General features: G+C 43.5%; 1 protein-coding gene across 1 annotated transcript in view; it reads right to left on the bottom strand.

Moving 5' to 3' along the window:
* The window catches only part of nudt14 (nudix (nucleoside diphosphate linked moiety X)-type motif 14), an 87,003-nt gene that overhangs the window by 30,969 nt on the left and 34,588 nt on the right, over positions 1-21,446 (bottom strand). The window contains exon 2 of the mRNA XM_029631568.2: positions 2,486-2,529. Within this exon, the coding sequence (XP_029487428.1) occupies positions 2,486-2,529 (44 nt within the window). The remainder of the gene's footprint in view (positions 1-2,485; positions 2,530-21,446) is intronic.

Below are 21,446 nucleotides of genomic sequence, written 5' to 3'. Positions count from 1 at the left end.
CGAAGAACACCATTCCAACCGCACGGGGGTGGCAGCATCATGTTGTGGGGTGCTTTGCTGCAGGAGGGACTGGTGCACTTCACAAAATAGATGGCATCATGAGGGAGAAAAATGATGTGGCTATATTGAAGCAACATCAAGACATCAGTCATGAAGTTAAAGCTTGGTCGCAAATGGGTCTTCCAAATGGACAATGACACCAAGCATACTTCCAAAGTTGTGACAAAATGGCTTAAGGACAACAAAGTCAAGGTATTGGAGTGGCCATCACAAAGCCCTGACCTCAATCCCATAGAAAATGTGTGGGCAGAACTGAAAAAGCGTGTGCGAGCAAGGAGGCCTACAAACCTAACTCAGTTACACCAGCTCTGTCAGGAGGAATGGGCCAAAATTCACCCAACTTATTGTGGGAAGCTTGTGGAAGTCTACCCGAAACATTTGGCCCAAGTTCAACTATTTAAAGGCAACGCTACCAAATTCACTCAATTAGTATGTAAACTTCTGACCCACTGGGAATGTGATTAAAGAAATAAAAGCAGAAAAATCTCTAATATTATTCTGACATTTCACCTTCTTAAAATAAAGTGGGGATCCTAACTGACCTAAGAATTCCCCCTAAAGTGGGGGAATTTTTACTAGGATTAAATGTCAGGAATTGTGAAAAACTGAGTTTAAATGTATTTGGCTAAGTTCTATGTGAAATGTAAACTTCCGAAACTATCCTGATATCCCTGGCAATTCCCAGCCCTAATGAACTATCAAATACCCTTTTCACAATATTGTGCCGAACCAAACCGCACTGGCTCAGCTCAGCTTTACATTGTCCTTTCTAGCATGGTTCCAGCAACTATGGTAGATAAGTAGGCCTAACCAGGCCAGCACAACAGTACAATTCAGCTCAGCGTGAAAATAATTAAAGATACTGATTGCTCAATACAAAGCACACCCATATAGATTATCCCATGCAGATAGACATAATCCAAATCTAAACATATCTATCCAGTGTAGGCTATTTAGGGTTTATTAAAGTATGAGACCCACCACCATCAGCCTCCTATTTTAAGATCCTACCATTTTCCGCTCTCTTTACTCCCTTTCTTTCTATTCCAACCCTTCTCCTCATAAATTTGGTCCGTTTCCCTGACCTTTTTTCAGAGAGGAAATCTGAAACAACCTCCACATCTCCATTGGAACCCACCCAAGTCTTGCCTCCACTTTCAACAAGAATTTCCATACCATTTTTTGAACACTGATTAAAGGTGCAGGCCAATATTTCTCTAATGAGAAACTTCCGTTTACCCTTTACAAAAAGGACCATTATGCAAACCAACTCCTAGAGGTTAACCCCATGGTCCTGTCATCGTCCACTCTGGAAATGTCTGCGGAGGCACTTGGACTGAAGGCCAGATTCGGATGTGCCGGGGGGCTTTTTCACTGGCATTTTTCAGTTTACTGCTCTTTTCTCCATCACGCCATCCTTTCCCAGTAAAATGAATGATCTTTCAGGGGTTTGTGGGGGAGATGCAGGAATGAGGGCTTAAACGGCCCATGAAGTACCCCAAGGGCACAATACTACTGCTCTCTGAATAGCAGGTGGGAGCCTGGCGATGTGCTTTGACACCAAGGTGCGATATTACCCTTCCACTCGTCGTTCGTCAGGATTTTATAGACATGGTTCAACAGTGTAATAAGTCCACAAAAGACCACCTTGTTTCACCCAGAATGTTACTGTATTTTGGCAATTTATAGGGTGGACATTTTATGAGAAGTGATTGCTTCCTGAAAGGTCAATGACAGACAAGGAGGGAGTCATGATTTGTCCGACACCGGGACCCTCAAAGGTGATACTTATTTGGTGAATTAAAGCTTCTTCTGTGGGAGAGTAGTTTCTACCTTCCTCTGTACTGGTAATGTGGATCACACAGACTTTTTACCCTGCAGTGGGCGGTATTACCATGTGCTTACCATCATCCACTTATTCAGACTGATAAGACTTAAACGAAGCAAAGAGCCCCTTTCAGATATGCATAAGTGAATGACAGCATGCGACCAAAGCTGTGGTGATGGGACTGGAGTGACTTTACTCTGATATATAAAAAGTGGTTACAATCGTGTCAACACACCTCAGTTTTTAAATCTCCACAATAAATACCCAGAGCTTATATCGACTGAAGGGAGAAATTGTCAGGATGTTGGCTCTTTCCCAAACTCATTGAAATGGCATTAATATTGTATTTTTGATTTTACTAGGTAACATGTCAATGTGAACGGTATGGGAAGGCATTGGGAAAAGCGACAGAGGGGAGCCATGTGGGAATTTAAGTTTTCACTTCTTGACCACTGACCATTAGGGACTCCTCCTCTCAGCTGACAGCGAGGGCGATGAGGTGGTGAAACAATTGAAGAGTGTGAATGTGTGTCAAGCTTTGGCACAGAATTTTCTCTTACCAACAATGAAACAGGTCAATGGCAGACAGAAGCTCACCTGTCATGTGTTCGCATGAAGTCCCACGATTTCTTTGTCCCATTCTGTGAACGAAACAAAAACAGAAAACAACAAATGACATTCACATTCTGAAACCATTGTGCTAGGACTAGCTGTCCTACACGGCGGTGGGCTCGGATGGATATCAAATCATCCGTGACCGCATATAAAAAAGGCTCTTTTGTAAATCCAGGTGTAGACTAGGGAAAGGAGCTAAACGAATAAAAACAATGGCTTCACACAAGACATCGGCCTCCTCTTCAGTGGGTCAAACATAGCTACCACATCAATAAACACACTAGCCTACTCCCACAGAAAACATCTTGACGGACAAACAGAAACCAGCATAGCACCTGCACCAAAAAAAGTGCCTATTTACAAAGTCCTTTGGGCTATTGATGAGTCGACTTTGGCGATTGGCTAAACCAACACTAATCAGAATTAATTTCCTCTCTTGCTATCAGTTTCTGGCTTGGACAGAGTGTTAAAGCTTGTTAATCACCGAAGACAAATGTCAATCTAGCTAGAGTACATACAGGAAGCCGAGACACCAACACATACTGCTAACCGCATCATGGTCATATTAACTTATCATTCTTCCTCCCTCTTGTTTTTTATCAAAACGGGACTTAGGTGGTCGGCGTGACAGGGGGCGTGGCAATGGGCACAGTTGGCCCATCAGCGCAGCTGAATTGGAGCCCCCCCATCTTGGCGGTGTAGAGAATGTTTTACATTTTTAAGCCTATTTCCTGCATTTTTACACATTTCTCCATGGAGCGGAGATAGAAAATGTGCTTTAAAACTGCAAAAATGTGTGATTCTACACTGAACAAACAAACACAACATGCAACAATTTCAAAAATTGTTGTTGAGTCATAAGGAAATCAGTCAATTGAAATAAATTCATTAGGCCCTAATCCATGGATTTCACATGACTGGGCAGGGGTGTGGGCCTGCGATGGGAGGGGGAGGCCAACCACCCACTTGGGAGCCAGGTCCACCAACTGTAGAGCCAGGCCCAGCCAATCAGAATGGGTCTTTCCCCACAAAAAGCCCCTCAGCAAGTGAAAAAGGAGGATGTGGAGGTCCTTGGCTGGCATGGTTACACGCAGTCTGCAGTTGTGAAGCCGTTTGGACATACTGCCAAATGCTATAAAACAACGTTGCACGCAGCTTATGGTAGAGAAATTAACATTCAATTCTCTGAACACAGCTCTGGTGGACATTCCTGCAGTCAGCATGCCAATTGCACACTCTCACATTAGTGACATTGTTGCCTGACAAAATGGCACATTTTAGGGTGGCCTTTTACGGTCCCTAGTAGAAGGTGCACCCCGTGTAATGATCATGTTCAATCAGCTTCTTGATAAGCCACACCTTTTAGGTGGATGGATTATCTTGACAAAAAGATACAATGCTCACCAACAGGGATGATAACAAATTTGTGCACAACATTTGAGAGAAACACTGTGCGTATGGAACATTTCTGGGTTATTGTGTTTCAGCTTATGAAACATGGGACCCAGCAGTTTACATGTTGCATCTATATTTTTGTTCAGTGTGCATATTTGCCATTGAGCTGAGAGAAAATGTTTTAAAGCACATTTCCTGCAATTCTATGCATTTTGCCATGGCTAATGCTTTGTTATTTTGCTGAAACATAATAAATACTGCTAAATTAAATTGTTTTTGGAATTTTAAATTCTCCCCATCTAGCTTTTATTTTGTTGATTGATAGTTCGCAAAGATTATATTATAAAACAAAATAGGTCCATTATCTAGTCTACATACTTTATATCTGGTTTTAGTCATTTAAAGTTTACACTGAAAGTGTTGTTTTTTTTCCATCCCGAAAATGTCTATATTTTTTACACTGCTTGGACTTACGAACACTTCGGTGGCTAGCCTAAGGATTTCAATCCCTGCCTCTCTCCGCTACAGTTATGTAAACCTCTACGACACACATACACACACTCCCTTCTTCGGTAAATCTCTGGCATGTTTGATTACTTTGACGCCTGGGGATAGGAATTAAGCAGAGCAGAGCAGCACAAGAGGGGGCATGTAGGAGAACACTACTATAATACTAGGCGGAAGGCATGAGGCTTGTATGTACATAAATGCTATTGTATAGCAACACACACCTAAAAACATACTGCAAAACATTGTCACCTAGCACCGGCTCACAATGAACTGTAGCCTACTATGTGAACTGGCCAACAAAAGAGGCTTACTAGTGGGAGAGTAGGGCAATTAAAACCCCAGCAGAGGGAAGGCTGTGGGCCATCACACCTGCAGACTGACAAAGTGTCTGTGTGCATGTAATTTTTTGTTTCAATGGAAAAATGTATGACATACTGGCTCAGTGGCTTGCGTCATGTCAAATATCTAAAATACTAATAGCAAGACATTGAAACATTGTGATGCTAGTTAAACTCCTCTGTGTAAGAATGGTAGACTGGATAAATAGGCGTTGGGTTGCACGATAAGCATTTTTCCCATATTTGGGCTTAGCAGATGCCCATCCTGCCACACCCATCTCAGACTGGACAGGCCCCAACAGAGAGTAGGAGGGTTGGAGGGAGGAAGAAACCCTTGTTAGCTCAGATGACAGGAGTTTACTAGAACAACTGAAGTAAATGCCAAAGATGCCTCATGTGGGTGTATGCTGGCACTGGATTCAGAACCACACAGGTTTTTTAAGGCCTTTCCAATGCCAGCACAAGGCAAAATTAAAGGCCACATTCCTTCCCTATGTTGACTCAGATGACAGGCCATCATCGACTTACCCAGCATCCAAGGGCTCCATGCTACTAGTCCTGCTGTTATGGCGCTATGGCAACCTACTGGACACACTGCTTTTCCTAAGCAAGATTGTTGTTTTATCTATACGATTCTGTTAGCTATTGATTATCCATCTACCCACACTCTTCTGCTGTACAGGAAACAAGCCTATGGCTGGCTAGTCAACTCTTCTGCTCCCGAGTGGCGCAGTAGTCTAAAGCGCTGCATTTCAGTGCTAGAGGCGTCACTACAGACCCTGGTTAGAGTCCAGGCTGTATCACAACCGGCTGTGATTGGGAGGCCGTCATTGTAAATAAGAATTTGTTCTTAACTGACTTGCCTATTTAAATCAAGTTAAATAAAAAAAATGTAAAAACACTTGTGATGTTCATTTCATCACAGGTTATAAAAAAATATATCCACAATTTTGATTTTGACAGGACAGGGCCTTTAATGCAAGTCGGGTAACTGACCATGCAATCTGATCTGGTTGGTTGGTTGGATGGATGGTCGATCCAGGCTGGTTTGGTCATTAGGTGATGATTACAGAAGTTAATTCTCGAGACAGAGACAGTTAGTTGACAGGCCAACGACTCACTGAGCCAAACGAAGCTTTGCAATTTCAGAAACTTATCCCCATGTTATGGTTAAACAACTTCGGCAAGACCTAACAAGTCCTTGGTTGTCAACATAAGAGGTTTGATCTGTTAATAAGAAGCTTGCATAATGGCCAATGTGCATCATTAACTGCTGGCTCTAGCGTAAAATGAGAGTGTGGAAAGTGAGTTTGCATACTGCGCCAGCAAACGAAGCGCAGCAAGAGAGGCCATCCGGGTCATGTTTGCTTTAGGGCCCCTTCCGTCAACCCTGATAATGAGTATTTTGGCTCCAAAATGTGGCGGGAATTGCAGTTCGTGCCAGCGAGAAGCACGTCCAAGGGTTATTACCCCAGAGAGCCAACAAATGGCTGAAGACAAACAAACAAAAATAATCTGGCCATCACAACCTTGCGGCGCATTCACAAACCAGGAGCGTGTTAAGGTGAACTAGTTCCTAGTGAGGCGTGCTCAATGAGTGGTCAGCCCTCACCTTTCTGAAAATAAAGTCCTAATCAATTTCATGAGGGAAATTAGAAAGCACATTATAGGCCTGTCTTAGATTATACAGTACCAGTCAAAAGTTTGAACACACCTACTCATTCAAAGGTTTCTTAATTTTTTACTATGTTCTACCTTGTGGAATAATAGTGAAGACATCAAAACTATGAAAAAACACATATGGAATCATATAGTAACCCAAAAAAAAAGTGTTAAACAAATCTAAATATAATATAGATTCTTTAAAGTAGCCACCCTATGCCTTGACAGCTTTGCACACTCTTGGCAGTCTCTCAACCAGCTTCATGAGGAAGGAGTTCCCACATATGCTGAGCACTTGTTGGCTGCTTTTCCTTCACTCTGCAATCCAACTCATCCCAAACCAACTTAATTGGGTTGAGGTTGGGTGATTGTGGAGGCCCAGTCATCTGATGCACTCCATCACTCTCCTTGGTCAAATAGCCCTTACACAGCCTGGAGGTGTGTTGAGTCATTGTCCCGTTGAAAAACAAATGATAGTGGGACTAAGCACAAACCAGATGGCGTATCGCTGCAGAATGCTAGTTCGCTGCACATGCTAGTTAAGTGTGCCTTGAATTCTAAATAAATCAGACCGTGTCACAAGCAAAGCACCCACACATCACACCTCCTCCTCTATGCTTCACTGAGGGGAACTCCACATGCGGAGATCATCCGTTCACCTACTCTGTGTGGTGTCCTTTGGTACTGGTTTCTTTACAGCAATTCGACCATGAAGGCCTGATTCACACAGTCTCCTCTGAACAGCTGATGTTGAGATGTGTCTGTTACTTGAACTCTGAAGCATTTATTTGGGCTGCGATTTCTGAGGCTGGTAACTCTAATGAACTTATTCTCTACAGCAGAGGCAACTCTGGGTCTTCTTTTCCTGTGGTGGTCCTCATGAGAGCCAGTTTCATCATAGCGCTTGAGGGTTTTTGCGACTGCACTTGAAGTAAACTTCCTCAGTTCTTGGAATCTTCCGGACCGACTTACCTTTGTCTCACAATGATGGACTGTCGTTTCTCTTCACTTATTTGAGCTGTTCTTGCCATAATATGGACTTAGCCCCGTTTGGTAAAAGACTATGTTCTGTATCCTACCCCTACCTTGTCACAACACAACAAACTGATTGGCTCAAACATATTAAGAAGGAAAGAAATTCCACAAAATTAACTTTCAACAAGGCACACCTGTTAATTGAAATGAATTGTAGGTGACTACCTCATTATGCTGGTTGAGAGAATGCCAAGAGTGTGCAAAGCTGTCAAGGCAAAGAGAAGCTACTTTGAAAAAACTCAAATATAAAATGTATTTTGATTTGTTTAACACTTTTTTGGTTACTACATGATTCCATGTGTGTTATTTCATAGTTGTAATGTCTTCACTATTATTCTACTATTATTACCGGTACATGATTAACAGCTCAGTGGGGGGTGGACTGGATTTTCCCTCAGATGGCCCATATTCACCTTTTTTTTTTTTAAATACATTAATTGAAGCTCTCTTACAGGGCATAATTGAGGTTACAGGACCGATAGCGAGAATAAACACTCAGTATCATACAATTGAATTGTTTACTTAAATTAAACTAGGCAAGTCAGTTAAGAACAAATTCTTATTTACAACAATGGCCTACACCAACCAAACACGGATGATGCTGGGCCAATTGTGTGCCGCCCTATGGGACTCCCAATCACAGCCAGATGTGATGCAGCCTGGATTCGAACCAGGGACTGCAGTGAGACCTCTTGCATGGAGATGCAGTGCCATAGACCGCTGCGCCACTCAGAAGTCCCACAATGGACAAGTAAAGTAAACACAAAAGCCAAGTGAAGCAAAGCAGTTGAGTCTTTTGGAAATGTATAATCAGTATAGTTGACTCTAAGAAAGCCAGGCTATCTATCGGGTGTGTGCCCACTTCAAAAGGGATCTACACATATTTTTATAGGTGTGGAAATACATTTTCTCCTGTATGAGACTGGAAAGGGGGAAAGGTTAAAGAGGCACCGTTTCACTACAAGCACGTGCTTGAGTGCATAGTTGTGGAGGTGGGCATGTTTAGATCTGCGGGCCTGTTTGGAAGTGAGAAACTGGGAAATTAAAATGTTGACTGGCCCACATAATGACCTGCCTCAGAGGTCATGGTACAAAGCATGATCCATCAAAAGCACACTTTTCCAGCTTCTCTACCCAATACAACTGAGCAAATTATTGCATACACGTGTCCAAACCAATTACAAAGAAGGGGGGGAAAAAAAGAAAAGGTTTCTGGAGCATCAATGTCAGACTTCGCTTTTACTGTAAATGACAGTAAATACCCCAACCCAAAATCAAGGGGAAATGAGAGTCCCGCAGAGAAGCTACAAGTTCAAGCAGAACAGACATGCCAAATGCATGAAAAGTGATGACGAGCACTGAAAGTGAAAGCAGGGTAAATCCACCGCCTCTGTACATGCGCCCTGACATGCTTATGGGAAACGCAGGTATTGACACGAGTTCCCGATTCAGTGGAGGCATGTAATTACTGACACAAAATCCTGCAGTGTCAACTAACAGCGCGAGTGTCTGACACGCTTGCTGCAGTTCCTCCCTGGGGCAAAGCCAACTGCAACCTTCTCACTTTCCCTTGGCGAGAGCAAACTACTGATGAGGGAGCCAATGATAGCGCACCTGTCACCATTAAGATTGAATACGCTTTGCACTTGGGGGCTTTGCAAACATTGTAGGTGGGTGATCACGCAACATTTTAGCATCATTTTTGTAGTATACATTTGATTATGATCTTTTAGTAGCCTCACAAGTCCAGGAAAGGAATGAGTCAATTCAAAAGATAGAGAGCTGCCAAAGTGTAGGTAACACCAGGTGAAGCTATTTTAGTACAAGGCATTATGCTTGAGAAATTCAACCATTGATGGGTAACACTGCAATGACAATGCCATACTGATGCATCTTCAAAAGACTCAACAATCATGTAAAATGTGGGAATTAGAATTGTTCTGTAAATGCCCTTCTATGGCAATGATGTGCAAGATGCCGTAAGGCAGCTTGTAGAAGTGGGTTTTCTCAGCGACCCTCAGCAAAAGCTATCAAGGCACAGCCAAAGCAGTCATCCCTGACCGTACACACTTCCAAGTGTTTGGTGCGCCACGTGCTGTTCCAACTCCTCTCCTTCAGTGCCTCTGAGGGTTTTCTTTGGGGATAAGGGGACAGCTGGCAAGCTGAGAGGGGTGCGAAAGTGGCACTGTGGGAAGGGTCTTGGCTCAACTGCATGGGGCAACCAGTGGAAGTCGCACGGTGCTGGGAGGCAGGGGGAGGGTATCCGGGTATCAAAGAATGAGCCATGGTGACACAATGAGCTCTTTTGAGAGGCGCAATGGGCCTCTAGGAAGATCAAAGGCGACAGAGTCGAGACCTGTGTCAGCTCCAAGACAAATAGGCCAGGTCCATTGGGTGCCTCACACACACACACACACGACAGCCATGTGTTTGATTCAGTGTAGAAATGAGATACTCTGTCTATTAATAAAAGTGCTTACCTTTGAAATATGTAAGCAGCATGAAAGCAATGAGCCTGTGTCTATACTGCAGTCAGAGAAACCCACCCTACTACAGATTCTAAATGTGCAGTATTGAGGACAACAAAACACAGCTTGGCCTACAGCAAAACTATCATTGTATTCAGAAACAAAAGAATACAGAGCAGGCATCGTTTTCAGACAATCTTCACCTGCATCAACTCCACATGTTCCCTCTTTTTATGACCGGTCTCAAGGGGAGCAACTGATCTTCCCCTATGAGGGACAACCTGTTTGGGACCCGCCTGCCTGTCACCCCCCTCCTCTGGTACCCTGTCACTACTCCCAGATGGTGGCGGTCCCTCATTAACAGGGGCCACTTACTGGGGCAGCTTGAATAGCCCTTGGGGACCCCGAGAATCACCGGTGACACAGATTGCAATACAGATCACAGGGAAGAGGGGAGCGCAGGGAAGCTGCAGGAACCTTGAAGTTAATGTGGTCCCCCTGACTCAGGGCACAATAAAGACAGATCTTCGTGTGAATGGGTATTGAAGGGGGGGTGAGCCTTGTTCTTTTAGGTGCTTAAAGTCTAATTACCATCGTTCCCCTAGTTTATAGTGCTTCGACCCCGGCAGCTGCCGAAAATTTCAATTGCTGTCACGCTGCCGGGTACAATGGCAGTCTTTAATTCCAACCATGTGCCATTCAATTTCCCAGGATTTAGGCCCCGCTCCTTGCCGGGCTCCCTGCGAGTGACAGTGGGTGTGTCATGTTTTGAAGAGCTTCTGACACCATTCATGTGTATTCTCATAGTGTGCATCAAGTTTCACACTGGAAAAGAGTGGCATGGTTCCTCACAACTTAATTGGGGATTCAAGCAAGGAGGACACCGCAGCCCCTTGTGGCACTCAATCACAAGTAGCCTAATATGGGCAACAGCCTTAGTAACCATCTACATAAAAACTCCCTGCTTCTTATAAAAGTCAAGCAAAATTAGAGATGACGACCTGAAAAAGAAAAAAAAAATACACATTCCCCTCCGTATTCATTTGTACAGTGAAGCAAACTTTTAAATTTGAATTTGAGATCAAATGTTTTATGGAGGCGACAGTAATGGGGTGCAAAAGAACAAAAAATAATATGGTGATGAGGCAGTTGGGTGTGCTATTTACAGATGGCTGTGTACAGGTACAGTGATCGGTAAGCTGCTCCGACAGCTGATGCTTAAATTTAGAGAGTGAGATACAAGACTCCAGCTCCAGTGATTTTTGCAATTCGTTCCAGTCATTGGCAGCAGAGAACTGGAAGGAAAGGCGGCAAAAGGAGGCGTTTGCTTTGTGATGACCACCTGCTGGAGTGCGTGCTACGGGTGGGTGCTGCTATGGTGACCAGTGAGCTGAGATAAGGCGGGGCTTTACCTAGCAATGACTTATAGATGACCTGGAGCCAGTGGGTTTGGCGACGTATATGTAGCGAGGGCCAGCAAACGTGAGCATACAGGTTACAGTGGTGGATAGTATATGGGGATTGTGACTAAATGGATCGCACTGTGATAGACTGCATCCAAGTTGTTGAGTAGAGTGTTGGAGGCTATTTTGTAAATGACATCGCCGAAGTCGAGGATCGGTAGGATAATCAGTTTTACGAGGGTATTTTTGGCAGCATGAATGAAGGATGCTTTGAGAAATAGGAAGCCAATTCTAGATTTAATTTTGTATTGGAGATACTTAATGTGAGTCTGGAGAGTTTACAGTCTAACCAGACACCTAGGTATTTGCAGTTGTTCACATATTCTAAGTCAGAACCGTCCAGAGTAGTGATGCTAGGCGGGCGGCCAGCAATCGGTTGAAGAGCATGCATTCAGTTTTACTAGCATTTAAGAGCAGTTGGAGGCCACGGAGTGTTATAAGCATTGGAGCTCGTTTGGAGGTTTGTTAACAGTGTCCAAGGAAGGGCCAGATGTATACAAAATGGTGTCATCTGCATAGAGGTGGATTAGAGTCACCAGCAGCAAGAGCGACATCATTGATATATTCAGAGAAAAGAGTCGAGCCGAGAACTGAACCCTGTGGCACTCCCATTGAGACGGCCAGAGGTCCAGGTAAAAGGCCCTCCGTCCAGATAACAGGCCCTCCGATTTGACAAACTGAACTCGCTGAAAAGTAGTTGGTGAACCAGGCGAGGCAGTCACTTGAAAAACCAAGGCTATTGAGTCTGCCGATAAGAATGCTGTGATTGACAGAGTCGAAAGCCTTGGCCAGGTCGATAAAATTGGCTGCACAGTACCGTCTTTCATCTATGGCAGTTATGATATCGTTTAGGACCTTGAGCGTGGCTGAGGTGCACCCACGGCCAGCTCGGAAACCAGATTGCATAGCGGAGAAGGTACGGTGCGATTCGAAATCGTAGGTGATCTGTTTGTTAACTTGGCTAAAGGTCTGTAACAGTTTGGGTCAGAGTGTCTCTTCCTTTGAAAAAGGGGATGACCGTGGCAGCTTTCCAATCTTTGGGGATATCAGACGATACGAAACAGAGGTTGAACAGGCTAGCAATAGGGGTTGCAATAATTTCAGCTAATAATTTTAGAAAGATAGGGTCCAGATTGTCTAGCCCAGCTGATTTGTAGGGATCCAGATTTTGCAACTCTTTCAGAACATCAGCTATCTCGATTTTTGTGAAGGAGACATAGGGGGGCTGGGCAAGTTGCTGCGGGTGATGCAGAGCCGTTGGCCAGGGTAGGGGTAGCCAGGTGGAAAGCATGGCCAGCCATAGAAAAATAGAATTTCAATATCCATGTGTCAGTGGTGACCGTGTTTCCTAGCCTCAGAGCAGTGGGCAGCTGGGAGGAGGTGCTCTTATTCTCCATGGACTTTACAGTGTCCCAAAACGTTTTGGAATTAGTGCAACAGGATGCAAATTTCTGTTTGAAAAGGCTAGCCTTTGCTTTTCCTAACTGACTGTGTATATTGGTTCTTGACGTCCCTGAAAAGTTGCATATTGCAGGGGCTCTTTGATGCTAATGCAGTAAGCCACAGGATGTTTTTGTGCTGGTCAAGGGCAGTGAAATCTGGAGTGAACCAAGGGTTAGATATGTTCTTAGTTTTTTTATTTTGAATGGGGCATGCTTATTTAAGAGGAGGAAAGCACTGTTGTAGAACAACCAGGCATTCTCTACTGATGGGATGAGGTCAATATCCTTCCAGGATATCCGGGCCAGATAGATTAGAAAGGCCTGCTCGCTGAAGTGTTTTAGGGAGCGTTTGACAGTGATGAGGGGTGGTTGTTTGACCGCGGGCCCATTACAGACACAGGCAATGATCGCTGAGATCCTGAATACAGCAGAGGTGTATTTAGAGGGCAAGTTGGTCAGGATGATGTCTAAGAGGGTGCCCATGTTTACGGATTTAGGGTTGTACCTGGTAGGTTCCTTGATAATTTGTGTGAAATTGAGGGTGGCTAGCTTAGATTGTAGGATGACCAGGGTGCTAAGCATATCCCAGTTTAGGTCACCTAACAGTACAAACTCTGAAGCTAGATGTGGGGCAATTAATTCACATATGGTGTCCAGGGCACAGATAGGGGCTGAAGGGAGTCTATAACAAGTGGCAACAGTGAGAGACTTTTTCTGGAAAGGTGGATTTTTAAAAGTAGAAGCTTGAACTGTTTGGGCACAGACCTGGATAGTATGACAGAACTCTCCAGTAGATTACAACTCCACCCCCTTTGGCATTTCTATCCTGACAGAAAATGTTGTAGTTGGGGATGGAAATTTCAGAATGTTTGGTGGCCTTCCTAAGCCAGGATTCAGACACTGCTAGGACATCAGGGTTGGCGGAGTGTGCCAAAGCAGTGAACAAAACATTTAGGGGGGAGGCTTCTGATGTTAACATGCATGAAACCAAGGCTTTTAGTTACAGAATTCAACAAATGAGAGCAACTGGGGAACAGGTGTAATGCTGTGGGGCTACAGGGCCTGGGTTAACCTCTACATCACCAGAGGAACAGAGGAGGAGTAGGATAAGGGTACAGCTAAAGGCTATAAGAACTGGTCGTCTAGTGCGTTGGGAACCGAGAATAAAAGGAGCAGATTTCTGGGCATGGTAGAATAGATTCAGGGCATAATGTACAGACAAGGATATGGTAGGATGTGAGTACAGTGGGGATAAACATATGCATTGAGTGACAATGTGAGAGCTTGCATTTCTGGAGACACCAGTTAAGCCAGGCGAGGTCTCCCCAATATATTGTCACCTTTATCGTAAATACGAATAGAATGTTTCTGAACAGTTGTGCATTAATGTGGATGATCCCATGATTACAGATAATCATGAATGCATCGTGAATAATAATGAGTGAGAAAGTGAGACGCACAAATATCATACCCCCCAACAATGCTCACCTCCCCTGTTATTGGTAATGGTGAGAGGTTAGCATGATCTTCATGCATCTGTAACTTTTTCATCATTATTTAAGATTAAATTATGATTATCTGTAATCATGGTAGCATTCACATTGTGTTCAGAAACATATTCTACTCGATTTCATGATAAAAAAGGTGACATATTATTTACCATAAATGTATAAATTGGGCACAATATTATCCAAAACAACCAAAATAAGACCACAAATGCATCCAACAATTTTGTAGTCACTAGCATTATGTAGTCATTGATTGCATGCTATGGACATGGGATCAAATACCAAACTTTTGACTAAATGTAATACTCTATGTATTTGAAGGTGTCAGAAGTATTTTGACAAATTCACTTAAAGTTAATCAAAAGTTTTAAAAAACAGATTTATGAAAATACTCTCAAATAAGGTGACATTCTGTACTTTTGCCTCGTAAAACATTTCAACTCAAATCCAAAATGCTGTAGTACAGAGCTAAATTAAAAGTTTGCGCTTTACTGCCCAAATAAATACATAGGGGAGTGTACATTAAGCCTAGGCTATATGAAATAACCAAAGATTAGGCTACCCAAGTAAAATATTTTAATAGGTTCTGGAAATACAGCCTACACACTGCATTTTTGGGCCTGCTGAGAATATAAACTCTGTGGATTGTCAAAATCCCTCGATGTGCATTGCAATATTGGGAATTTTGCGATAATGATAATACACATTATAAACTGGGTGGTTCGAGGACTGATTGTTAATTAGCTGAAGGGCGTGGAATATTAGACCGTATACCAGAGGGTATGACAAAACATTTATTTTTACTGTTATAATTATGTTGGTAACCAGTTTATAATAGCAATAAGGCACCTCTGGAGTTTGTGGTATATTGGCCATATAACACATGTACTCGTGCCTTCTTGCTTAAATATAAAATCGCTCCAGCCAGTCCCTTTAATTCTAATGGCACGATTATATTAAGGAATTCAGATTGCCATGGTTAATTGGAACACAATTAACAATTAAGCACAGTAGCGCCACCTGACATGAGACGAGAGGGGGTTTCTCAAATAGTCCACGGAGACAATTGGCTGCTTTGTGACGAAGAACTAAGGAGGCGACAAAACAAGCCATAAACACTAATTAAGGAGAGAGCCTCTTAGATTTGTCATTAGCTTCCTTTTTATGTGAGGGAGAGGGGGAAGAGGGAAGGGAGTAAAACAGAATAAGTGTTTGTATGTTACAGGGGGAGGCATGCAGATGCACTGTGGAGAGAAGAGGGAAGCCTGGAAGAGATGCCAGCTCCTTTCAATTGAAAGGGGTCCCCCCCCTCGCGCTCCAGAAGACAGAGCTAGGATGAAAGAAACAAGAACACAGAGGGAGCCTTCCATCCTCTTTTGTCTTCCATCTGCTGTCTTTCGCAACAGTAGGCCTAGCTCCCCAAAATACCCCCCTGGTCATTCTCTATGCCCCACTTCAGCCTCTTAAGGGGACCTGAGGATAAGGCTACCCCAGGAGAGTTCAACCTCACACCACCACTGCTTGGCCTACCTTCAAACCTTCAATTACTCACCCAACAGGGTACTCAATTACACAGCTGCTTGATGGGGACAGTCAGCACAAAAGCTTATCTCCTTTCCCAATGGAACAATGTGATGCTTTATAAAACAGGTTCTGAGAAATATGCAATCTGATTGGATGGAATTGGGTCCTAAGCCTTTGTCTGAAGTAGCCTAATGACTCGCTGAATTAGTATGTTACGTCAAAGTATCAATACACCAACTCCAAGCCTTAAAAAAAAAATAATAATAAATCGCCTCAGATCTGTAACCAGTAGTAACTACAAAACGTCAACGAAGGTTATCTTAAAAAGAAATCAAATCTAACGTCCCCCCCCCCCCCCAAAATAACATTGTGCCGAGGTGGCATTGCTAGCCAGCAACAGGATTGGAGTTCTCAGCCATAAAAAAAAATATATATATATTTTTTTTTAAACTCAGCTAGCAAAATAGTTTGCGTATAGCTAGCTGTACTCTGAGCTCACCGGTATGCAGCTGGTTAGCTAGCTATGATTACACCATGGTCATGGATGTGACAAATAACCATCTAACTAGTGACTAGTTATTTTTCTGTAAACTATGTTCAACACATAATGGGGTCTAATAACTGTGCTTTTGCACATAGCCCTTCGCGGTCCCATTCTTTCACTCAAACATATTTGTTTTACCTGAATGGGAGTTGATCCTAAAACTGTTTTGCGTTCTCTAGCGTGTCAACCTTCTATCGGAGAGTGTTGAGGCATTGGTTTACCTGTATTTTCGACAATGCAAGTGATTTATTGAACTTCTCAGTAGGGCTTGGCGATTTGGGCAAAATATCACAATATTTTTCACATTTGACAGTATTACATATTTGGTGTAATTTAATAATACAAGTTCTACATTTGCTTTACGAGTTGTGCATGACCTTAGGATTGCAACACAAATTATACTTTTTTTTTTTTCAATGTGGTTTTCTCCATTCCGATTGTTTTATACTGTACATTCAAACTTCAACCAAACGTTCATCTCATTTGCGATCAATTCCACACTGTCACATAGGGCTGGACAATATGGCTAAAAAAAATCTAGACCTTATTTTAACCAAATATTGTAAATTACTTATCATTAAGATCTATAGAACACTTATAGGAGCTCTATGGAGGCGTTATTGTGACAGGGTAGTAATCAAAGTGTTGGTCAGCATTTCCCAGGGGAGTGGGACCCTATAGTCTTTGGCTACATTATAAATGTTCTCTTACTTCATGTATCTAATATATTCATGCTTTGCCTATTCATCTCGGATTTAGAAGACACAGGTGTACTAAAAACATGCTGATTTAAGCCTACACCAGGAACTGGTATCAAGCTGGATTAGCTAGCTACGTTTACGCTAACTCAGTACATTTATTAGCTAGCTAGCGATTAACATTAGCAGCTTACACAATTTATTTTAGCCACAACTTGATAAGAAAATAAACTAGCTGTTTGCGGACAGTACGATACAAAATCTAAGTGTTAATATAGCGTGTGGATTTATATTAAGAAGCAAAGTGGAAAGCAACATCGTTGACATGAACATATTGTTGCAGAGTGAACTGCCTGTAAATGATCTTGTGGTCGAGCAATAACAACTGCGCTGCGCTCATTGAGTGACAGGGCCGGGGTTTGGTGAGAAGAGAGGGAGAGAGACGACTCAAGTAGACTATAAAAACGGAGGGGCGTATCACATTTAAGAAACCAAACATTGAAACACTAATATAGAAGCTACAGTAAAAACCCAACCCGTGCATCAAAACCAGTATATAGTCAAATACGGTATACAGCATTGTTTACTGGAACAATCCAGTCTCACAGGGAAGTGCTACACAGGACGTAGACACAATGCCTCCAAATGGCGGGCGCAGGAGGAAAAATGGCCCATCGTCAGCAACGTGTCTCCGTCGTACAGTGGGAAAATGTTCCTGCACTGCAGCCTCGTCCTACAGTATGGGAGGCGGCGAGAGCTGGCCTGAGTGTGTGTGGGTGCGTGTGTGAATGGGTGCAACAGTGCTTCACAATGTTGGGAAACATTCATGCTGAACAAAAACATTACAACGCAACATGGTCCCATGTTTCATGAGCGGAAATAAATGATCCTAGAAATGCTCCACGCGCACAAAAAGCTTATTTCTCTCAAATGTTGCGCTCTATTTTGTTTTACATCCCTGTTAGTGAGCATTTCTCCTTTGCCAAAACAATCCATCCACCTGACAGACATCAGCTTATTGATATGCCATTAAACAGTATGATCATTACACAAGTGCACCTTCTGCTGGGGACAATAAAAGGCCACTAAAATGTGCAGTTGTGTCACTCAACATAATGCCACAAGTTGAGGGACACATGTACTCAATCAAGGGTTTCTCTTTATTTTACCATTTTCTACATTGTAGAATAATAGAAGACATCAAAACTATGAAATAACACATATGGAATCATGTAGTAACCAAAAAAATGTGTTAAAAACAAATAAAAACATACTTTATATTTGAGAATCTTCTTACAAGTAGCCACCCTCTGCTTTGACTGCTTTGCACACTCTTGGCATTCTCTCAACCAGCTTCACCTGGAATGCATTTCCATTAACAGGTGTGCCTTGTTAAAAGTTAAATTGTGGAATTTCTTTCCTTCTTATGCATTTCAGCCAATCAGTTGTGTTGTGACAAGGCAGTGGTGGTATACAGAAGAGAGCCCTATTTGGTAAAAGACCAAGTCAAGAGCAGCTCAAATAAGAGCAGCTCAAATAAGCAAAGAGAAATGACAATCCATCATCACTTTAAGACAGTCGATCAATCATCAGTCAGTCAATCCGGAACATTTCAAGAACTTTGAAAGTTTCTTCAAGTGCAGTCACAAAAACTATCAAGCGCTATGACGAAACTGGGTCTCACGAGGACCGCCACAGGAAAGGAAGACCACCTCTGATGCAGAGGATAAGTTCATTAGAGTTTACCAGCCTAGGAGAGTTGAAATAACATACACATCAACATATGGGTGAATCAGGCCTTCATGGTTGAATTGCTGCAAAGAAACCACTACTAAAGGACACCAATAAGAAGAAGTGCTTTGTCCAAGAAACATGAGCAATGAACAGACCGGTGGAAATCTGTCCTTTGGTCTGAATTTTTGGTTCCAACTGCCGTGTCTTTTTGAGAGGCAGAGTAGGTGAACGGATGGTCTCCGCATGTGTAGTTCCCACCGTGAAGCATGGAGGTGGTGATGTGATGATGTGGGGGTGCTTTGCTGGTGACACACTGTCAGTGATTTATTTAGAATTCAAGGCACACTTAACCAGCATGGCTACCACAGAATTCTGCAGCGATATGCCATCCCATAACAAAGAGTTCCATCCCATCCCATCTATCTCTATATCTATATATAATTATCAGTGACCCAAGGGGATCAATGCACGCATATTGACACCAGGCCGGGGTCAGAGGTCAACCCTACGGACCACCTGTCTATCAGAGAGGAACCCTCCTGTGCAAATTTAACGAGGCCCACTGCCAGCCACGAAGCAGTCTGGTAGTAGCACCACAGGACTGCACTGGAGCTTACTCTCACCCCATTTCCTCCAACTTCTCCAGTCTCCACATGGTCTTAAAGGCTCAATGCAGCTGGTTTTTATATCAATATCAAATCATTTCTGGGTAACAATTAAGTGCCTTACTGCAATAGACTTTCAGTACAATGGGCAAAAAGTGGGGAGGGGAAAACTGAAGGTTTGGAACTCTTTGTTATTGGTCTATTAGCGAATTTACCGCAAGGGGATGTAACCATGGAAAGAAAACATGCAAACCTACTGATTAGAAGGTCCTGTGTAGTTTGTATTTCCAACCAGCAACTACCAGAAAATAACACTGATCACATTTTTGGTTTCATCTGATGACTGCACTGGCCTTTAACCATAAGCTACCTCTAATGAGCTCATTGGCAGACGGACGGTGTGGGAAAGAACGAGTTTCATGGGAAGCGCCACCTTATCTCACTCATTGAGCCCCCGTGCATTCATCACCTCCCGCCTGCCACATCTGCCTCCCCTCCCCGCAAATCCCATTTCCTGGGCGTCTATTGAGCGTGCTCAGTGGTGAGGGTCGCCACACGTTTTCCCATGGCCTTCTCACCCCTGTGCCTACCGCCCCAGCCCTCCCCCAGATGGAAAAAAAAACTACCCCCACTCACCATTGTCAGTGCCTCAACGGTTGTGCTTCCCCATACACCGATGGATGCACACTGCGGTCCGCTCACCGGCCTTGCCTTAATCCAGCCCCCCACCCTATTTTCCACACACACACTTGACATCCTAAATTCCAACACACAATCTTGAGAGCTTAAACCCCTTTGATAACCCCACTCCACAACACACACCCTTGCTCAGCTTTGATAACACCCCACCCACTCCCCCCTAGAACCCCACTGCTGAAGCAGCCTAATCGCTGGGATATGTCGCCTCACGAGACGTAGGTAGTGTCAAACAGCTCTGAACGAGCTAATCCACTGGCCGAGCCTCAGAGCGGTGGCCTGGGTTTCATTATTCCACTGGTTGCCTAATTAATGGAGTCTTAATCCGGCAGGCCCAAAAGTGCCGGCGACTGATGATCAGGCTATCTGTGCCGAGATGGGCAGGGCACACTGCGTGTGTGAGAGAGTGAGGTGGAGAAGGAAATAGGAAAAGAAATAGGGAGAGGGTGTCACCATTAATATGTTTAGAATTCAGGATGGCGCAAAGGCAGCTTAAATTTAGACACGTCTTTCAACTTGCTACTGTAGGCTATTCTAAACAAGCATTTAAGCCTATTTTCGTTGCTAAACTAAACATTGATCCAAGATTCCCGCATTCTTACTCCAAAATGTCATACAAAGAGACACAGAATTCCTAAAATGGGTCAGAATCTATAACAATTTCACCATATCAACAATGTAGCACTTTCCATTTCACATTGTCCATTCTGTAGACCTAGAATAAGTTTTGTACTCCATCACATTGATATAAATATACCCTTTCAATATTTCTATCCAAGAGTTTCAGCACAAACCTTCTAAAGTCTCATGGACCAAGTCAGTGAGGACTAAGTTCTACATGCTTTCCACATGTTTCTCAACTGCCTAAATGGCACACAGAAATAGCAGGAGTGGATGTTGGTTTACTCTCACAAGGAAACTAGCAAGTCATCTTGGATTCCAGCATCTATACGGCTTGGTAACGCTTCCTCACTGCGAAATTCAACAAAAATCTTAAGAGTGCGGAATTGGATCACGGAAAGCACCTGATGCTGATGATGATACCTGACAGGGGACACACAAGGGTGCAGAGGACCTATCTAGGCAGGCTCCTGAAGAGAGAGGGTGCCTACAGGTGGTGAGGAGTGTGGGCAGGAAGGTGGGGTGGGGGAGGCTTCTCAGTGGCAGTGCCAGCAAAGAGTGGGTGTCAGAGCGCTGTGACTCAGTGCTGCGGCTGCTGCTATTGAGACTTATACTCCTTGGAAGGAAGGAAACTGGAGAGAAATTGATAAGGGCCCCCTTGAAGCCTTGGTGCCGACTGCCAACAAAAGGAGTAAAACGC

The sequence above is a fragment of the Oncorhynchus nerka genome, linkage group LG24 (genome assembly GCF_034236695.1).
Source record: "Oncorhynchus nerka isolate Pitt River linkage group LG24, Oner_Uvic_2.0, whole genome shotgun sequence".
In the NCBI taxonomy this organism is placed as follows: Eukaryota; Metazoa; Chordata; class Actinopteri; order Salmoniformes; family Salmonidae; genus Oncorhynchus; species Oncorhynchus nerka.
Note: the sequence above shows the minus strand (reverse complement) of the source record. Positions and strands in the feature narration are given on the sequence as shown.